A 7,916-nucleotide genomic window follows, 5' to 3' on the forward strand; every position below is an offset into this window, starting at 1 on the left:
TTCTTTTATTCTTTTGAAACTTCATCAAGTTAAACCAATACTCCTAAAATGAGGTTCCTGTTTTTGTCTGTCATGGCTTTAAAAGGTAAAATAATTAAAGATCAACTATTTTCACATTTCCACAAGCTTTTAGATTAATGGATTCCTTCAATGTAAAAGAACTGCTATTATGAAATGTATTGTTAACGTTTTACAATAGGAAACCTTAGTTATTTGCATTTGCGGTTTCCATTTTTATGTATCATTAACCACCATTATTGAGAACAATATTTGATAGGAAGTCAACTTTTAAACTGTTCAGTAAACCAATGTCTAAATCAAAATGTTGACAAATCTTTCTAGACAACTATTGATCAGCGATGCCTTGGTGAATGCTTTCCATTCGAAACTTGCTTTATACGTGAAACAGCCACTTGTCAAATCACCGGTAGGTATTTCATATCGTTTGTTCTTTGAATTATCTTTTAAAATATATCGCTTCATTGATAGACGGATTCTATGCACATTAACTGATAGCATTTGTTCCGGTTAAACAATTTTATCTATGTTTAGAATTTTCTGTGTCACAATTCCATTATCCACTGTATTGTGGTTTTACATCTGACAGACAGTTCACCTCTTTGTCGACTGCCGAGCTAATTGCTTATGTACATATTGTATGGCAACCATTCAAATGCTTTAGTGGCTCTACCTAGCTGCTCATCCTTGCCGGATATAATGTCCAGAGGGGCTTCTTTTGTCTTCTTGTACTCCCGAGAGCTAGAAAGTGGCCATATGATCTATAATTGTGTGACGGTTATCCCAACAAAAACAAAACCAAACAAAATTCTACTGTTCGGTAAATACCTACTGCTTTATAAAAATCATATATAAAGCTAGTAAACATGTCACTAGTGTCTACTTATATGCATGTAAAATTACGTTTAATATATTGCCAATTTTTTGCAAAGTTTTAAAAATTGCCAATATCACTGAAATAATGTTATTGCCAAAAATCGATTTTTTGCTGTTATTTTGGCCACAATAGATATAAAATCTGCTATTTGTCGTGATTTATCAACGACAAACACTTTCATACTGACAAATCAACTCGGAAATTTTGACCGATGTCCAATATAACTCCCGTCTTAAACGGTCGCCAAGATCATGACTAAAACCAGTTCGTTTTTATTTAAGTCTAAAGCTACCGGTTTGGAAAACCTTAGACAAAAGATTGAAATGATAAATTCAGATTGGTAAAAAACTAATTGCAACTTCTAACGCCGATAGATTTGACAATATATTTTATAATACTGTTAATACATTGATTTTTTTTTCAGATTATTAGACAAATAATGTTGTAAAGAGCATTTAACAGTTTAAGCAAAGTAATGCAAAGATCATTTCATTCATTTTAGGACATCTTTTCAGTTTTAAAACTTCACAAAAATGGAGATATGTTTTGTTTTTCGACGAGCAAATATAATTTATTAAGATACAGATATCTAATTTCATTGATATATGGCATATATCAAAACAAATTTAAATTTGTTTGTAAGATACGACAAGGTAAAGAAGACTTCCTTTTCTTGTCTTTAACAAATCTCCTTCATTTTTTCTACTTAAAACTTGGTATTTTGTTACTGTTAAAATGACTGAGGTCGTAAAACTATGTAAAAAGTTATCATAGCATAACTCAATTTTATTGATTTTTAAAAAAACTTATTTAAACACATTCTTCTAAATTTATGGTAAATTAAATAAATTATGAAAAATGTTGACAAAATATCGAAAGAACGTTAGAAGTTTCGATTAGTATATAAGCTTCTGCAATCACAAAAGCAATAATAAAATCTGTGTAATTTAGTCTAGTACTGTGACGATCTATATGCCTGCAGTTTTAAATTTAACCAGTAAGAGGATTCCTTTAGCAGCACAGAACGCAACCAAGCAAAATAATTGCAGACTTGGTTTGATTCAGTCGATTCATGAGACATAATGAAAAGTGCAGCACACGTCATGCCCCTAGCACCGGCTTAAGGGGTTCTATTAAAGTAAAACTGAGTGTTCTTTATGATCCTAAAAGGACCAAGAAATATAATAATACGGAGTCCAAGTACAGATGTATTTTTTACATCCGCCACAAGGATGTTCCATTATCTTTGAAAATAGTGTTATTCGATATAATGAATGGCATTGCTCATTTATTGAGTTCGTATGCAATAGATAAATGCTTACGTTCGCATAAATGAAACGTATAATCATTAATTAAATGAGCCGTGCCATGAGAAAACCAACATAGTGGGTTTGCGACCAGCATGGATCCAGACCAGCCTGCGCATCCGCGCAGTCTGGTCAGTATCCATGCTGTTCGCTTTCAAAGTCTATTGGAATTAGAGAAACTGTTAGCGAACAGCATGGATCCTGACCATACTGCGCGAATGCGCAGGCTGGTCTGGATCCATGCTGGTCGCAAGCCCACTATGTTGGTTTTGTCATGGCACGGCTCAAATTACGGTATTTTGGCAGAATGTGACAGACCTAATTTACTTGACAACACTAGCGTGATTCTAGGCTCGGAGGTTTCCGTTGGGTCAAAGGTTTTACATACGTGCCTGGATGACAGGGATATGTCATCTGTTTCAATTTGTGGAATTGACGGACAATGGACACTTGAAGACTTCACATGTCCAACAGGTAACATCTACTATCCACCAAGTAACACACAGTGTATGTATAGTAAGCATTCAACAGGAAATGTTCAGTGTACAATCTATTATATTCGAGACAGAATTAATAACAGGCATTGGCAAATATGTAATTGTCAAAGTTAAACAAGTAACATTTGATATTCAGTAGGTAACAATCAATGTCCATAACTGTTTTCCATGTTCTATAGGTAACTGTGACATAATATCCAAAAAGTAATGTTCTGTTCTATGTTTAATCTGTTAACATTTAACGTTCAGTTGGTATTTTCTAATAAAACCCGTTTGGTTTTGCTAATAAACACAGAAGATTGAAACTGTGTGTCAACAAAATCAGTTTCTACGTCACAATTATTTAAGAAATAATATACCTCATTCAGTGATTTGTCGTTGAATAAAATCATTGTTTGGAGTTCTGATGCGAAGAAATTATATCACAAGGGCGGATATAATAGCTCTAATAGGCATTTGAACGACAACCAATGATTTTATGTTACAGAGCAAATCACTAAATGAGATGTATTATCTTGATTATAACACGTTACCAAGGATTTTAAAGTACATCCTTGACGACATCTATTGAATATTTACCTGTTTTCTGTTGATTTCTTTTCCAGTGCGTCGCTATGCCGTTTGACGCTATGACATAATAAATGTGACGCCAGAACAGTGAATTGTTGTAAAATAACACACAGTTTCCAACCAAAGAAGGTTGGAAACTGTGTGTTATTTTACAACAATTCACTGTTCTGGCGTCACATTTATTATGTCACAGTGAATTGTTGTAAAATAACACACAGTTTCCAACCAAAGAAGGTTGGAAACTGTGTGTTATTTTACAACAATTCACTGTTCTGGCGTCACATTTATTATGTCATAGCGTCAAACGGCATAGCGACGCACTGGAAAAGAAATAGGAAAATGGAACAGGTCGGATTAGAATACGTTATACATGTATTGTCAAACGTCGTAGCAACACGCTGGATAAGAAAACCACAAAAAAACAAGATGTCGTCAAGGACATTGATAATAACCCTTGACATCGTGTTAAAATGGGACAAAATGTATTTGTCTTGAATGAAATTATTTTTTGATATGCATCCTCGTAATATAATTCCTTCGCATCAGAACTCCAAACTATGATTATGTTCAACGACAAATCACTGTTTGTAATTTATTATTTCTTAAAAGAATAAAGTAACGGTACATTTTGTCATTTTCTTCAGTGTTTGCTTGTCCAGATGGATGGGAAATGTTTCAGGATTCGTGCTACCTTTTTGTTGATTCGTGTAAGAGCTTCACGAATGCAGAGGTAGGAAAGCTAAAGGTTACACTTCACTTATTTATACTAATTCATTACCTTCTGTATTTCGAATGACAATTCTAAAGTTACATTATTTTCAGTACCTTGGAGCACTTCAATGTTTGAAAACCAAAAATCAAATTATTATATTACGTCTTTAGAACCGAACAAAATCAATGAGATGTTATATTAAATACAGTACAACACCGTCCTCCAAAATACCGATGAATATTGCTATTGAGCAATACCTCGGTACGCACAATGGTAGCGCTCCAGATAATTACGGTTTAGCTGGGCCAGAAACGTTACTGTCGCATCTTACACTAGTCTATTGTATTAACAACATGGTACTATATTTTGGACTAGTGTTACACTGTAAAACTACATCCTGTTTGTTGATATAGGCTTACATTTATATTTCTGCGATAATGTCTTTACAATTATTGCCAAACACAAATGTCTTGTAAATTCCTGTTAGAAACTGACTGCTTCACAATTAATGCGAAACGGACAAACATAATTCCCATGCTTTAAACATGAGTACTTCAGAGCAGCTGGTGAAAGCACGTACTTGTAACGTAACGTGTTTTTTCTATCGGATCGTTGTCATGTAGGGTTATGATTTGAAGGATCTGCGTTCTTGTAACGTGTTTTATTTTCTATCGGATCGTTGTCATGTAGGGTTATGATCTGAAAGGTCTGCGTTCTTGTAACGCGGATTTTTCTGTTAAATTGTTTTCCATTTTAGACACATAAAACTCTTATAGGATTGCATCACTATTTGCTAAACTTTTGCACAAGATTAAAGATACCATTATTATAGGTCTATTTAATACTTTTCTGTTAAACATGGTAATACATATTTGGACAATTACCCATCGAAAAAAAATTTGGACGAATCTCTAGGAAGACGTTAGATAATACTTTTATTTTCTGAATTCCATCAGTATTCTATGTTCGAAACGTTTAATTATGAAAACTTATACTGAAAGATGGTAACGTTAAGAATTTATCGGCGTTGAATTTCATGCGAATGTTATATTGATCAATGGCTTTTATCACTAATACTGACCGTCCAATACGGGACATATTGTATACTATACAGTAACAAATGCAAATCACTGTCTGGAAGAGAAAACAAATTGGAATATAATTGATATGCCCTAGAAGAACCTTTTGGTTGTTATTGTTTCATGTGTTAATGTATTTTAACTAGACCCTGTTTCATTTTTGTCATTTAAACAGAATAACTGTCGCAGCCTAGATGCTAGATTGGTCCACGTAGAATCCGGCGAGGAGAATACGTTCCTGCGTAGTTACCTCAGTGGTCTCCCAAGTAATGCAAACATTCTGGTTGGAGTGATAAACCGGACATACAGATCAGCCCAACGCTAGCATAACAAACGAAAATGGCTTTGATAAATTAAAAAGAAGCGCAAAATATTTTTTTTCTGCCAAAACACGAATGTTAGTGTTAGAAATTCATTAGATTAATTCTAATGTTTTACAATTAATTGTCATGAATAATTTTGTTGTTTTTTTACGTACCAATATTACATTAGCGTTCTTGAGGTGGTAATTATGTTCCCGTGTTGAGCTGACTTAATCGTTCAATAACCCAGAAACTTATTATGATAGAAAAAAGAACAGGACATAAGTTCATTAAGTTCTGGGCTTGATATGAGATTCATACCATTTTAACTTGCGTTTTAATGTTTTAAATAGCACAAGTGTCACATTATTGTGTCTTCCTTGTGTCACAACATCATTTCTCAATAACATTGGGAATACAGCAAACCTTTAATATGCAAATTATTGCCTTAAAACTATATTTAATGTCCAGTTTATCACTTCAACCATTATTTTGTCTTTTTTTATTACATAATACACTGTTTCCGTCTTCGTCTATGGGGGAGGTTTAAATGAGATTTATTTTAATATTTATTTTTTTTTCTTTTTGGATTTAACGTCGCACCGACACATGATAGGTCATATGGCGACTTTCCAGCTTTAATGGTGGAGGAAGACCCCAGGTGCCCCTCCGTGCATTATCTCTTCACGAGCGGGCACCTGGGTAGAACCACCGACCTTCCGTAAGCCGGCTGGATGGCTTCCTCACATGAAGAATTCAACACCCCGAGTGAGGCTCGAACCCACATCGATGAGGGGCAAGTGATTTGAAGTCAGCGACCTTAACCACTCGGCCACGGAGGCCCCTTAATATTTATAACTGTTTACTTATGTATGTAACATTATACATGTTATAATTCTTATATTAAATGTGCTAACTTGTTGGCCTTAATGGTGGATGAAGCCGAGGTGCACCCTCACTTAAATAGAGGATTTATATAAAGTTCCACCGTCAGTGCTGGTTTGTCGCTATATGCACTACAATACCTTGTAATTAGTGTTTAACGTTATTCAAGGTGGAAAGAAACAGCTATCAATGTAGTGCAATGTATGCGCGCCACCTTGTTGCACATTTGTAAAATGGAAACAACAAATACATTAATGACAATAATGCATTAATATCAGTGATTTCATGCTGCAAAATATTTCCACATTATGTATTTAGCATAAAACCACCTGATTTTTATACTATGCAAATTGTAGTCATGTGTATTCGCACGAGGTTCTGAATGGCAGTGGGGCCAGTATACACTGACACCGACACAGGAAAACTCGCTTCCTTGTCTTGAAGAGTTTGCGTTCCACTGTTTAGTACTCATTTTGCTTTACATTATTCAACTGGTGTTTAATCACTGGGATTTTTTGGTCCCTAATGCAATAATCTCCTATAATAAAGATATAACGAATTGATTCCATTTTGTTTTGCTACGTCATGTCTTGTAGTCAAGTTACCTAAACAGCGCATCCACTAAAATGACTCCAAGATCTCGTTATAAGGACACTTACACAAATAATATCTACATGGTGGAACACTATACGGCAAAAACAAGGATATTAAAAGTTCTTTTTTACCTTTTTTGACCTAAGCGAAATTAAATTAGACAGTGTCATAATGATTGTTAAATTCAAGTCTATTCAATTCCTTATTCTTGCTAAAATTAATCATTCATTCTTTAAAAGTGGCGGACTACTGGATCGGTATGACAGACGAAGACCAAGAGGGCAACTGGAAGTGGTATGGTAATGGAGTTGATGTGCAATTCTTTGACTGGAAGCCAGGTGAAGCAAGTTCAAACCGTCATGAAAACTGTGCTGTTTTTGGTGATACCATCTCTTACACGTGGGCCGATGTTGCTTGTGGGTCAAGGAGAAAAAGTGTCTGTGAAATGACAAATCCAGAATAAACAGTTTGAATTCATGAACTGCAAATCTTATTGTTAAAATTATGATATATGTTAAGACTGAGCAATAATGTTTATGACGTAGTCTCCGGTAGAGGGTATTAGAAATGTTAATGTAAGAACAGAACATTAAATGTATATAAGTCTGAAATTTCATATTTAAAAATATGAACAAAAACTACATAATAATAATAATAATAATAATAATAATAATAATAACTTTGTTTAAAGAGGATAACATATTTGGTTATAGCCTGTCTAACATATGGTCCTCTAACATAATAATGTAAAAAATCATCCTAATATATACAGTGAATTGAAAGACATGAATAAAAATGATGTATTATGAACAAATTAATTCTTAATGGCATAAACAGTATGTAGTACAATGAAAATTATGTACAAGTGGTGAAAGAATAAATGTTATTTGTAATCCGCGCACTAAAACCCTAAAAACCCTTTTGTGAGAAAAATACGGGAAAGCGTTGGATTACATTTAAGGAGATAGTATTATTATGTAACATTTGTAATAACAGACATAGACTAAAGTAAACATAATAACACTTGATATAAAAATGCGAACATTGCAAGGCTATTACACTTATTGATAAGACA

General features: G+C 33.9%; 1 protein-coding gene across 1 annotated transcript; it reads left to right on the forward strand.

Annotated features, from left to right (window-relative positions):
• Positions 1 to 334: 334 nt before the first annotated feature.
• On the forward strand, positions 335 to 7,444 carry LOC123549901 (perlucin-like protein). The gene is made up of 5 exons (XM_045338349.2): positions 335 to 427; positions 2,509 to 2,676; positions 3,914 to 3,999; positions 5,236 to 5,326; positions 7,081 to 7,444. The coding sequence occupies exons 2-5, from the start codon at positions 2,610 to 2,612 to the stop codon at positions 7,302 to 7,304; spliced, it is 468 nt and encodes a 155-aa protein (XP_045194284.2). The 5' UTR covers positions 335 to 427; positions 2,509 to 2,609; the 3' UTR covers positions 7,305 to 7,444.
• Positions 7,445 to 7,916: the final 472 nt, after the last annotated feature.

The sequence above is a fragment of the Mercenaria mercenaria genome, chromosome 6 (assembly GCF_021730395.1).
Source record: "Mercenaria mercenaria strain notata chromosome 6, MADL_Memer_1, whole genome shotgun sequence".
NCBI classification, from domain to species: Eukaryota; Metazoa; Mollusca; class Bivalvia; order Venerida; family Veneridae; genus Mercenaria; species Mercenaria mercenaria.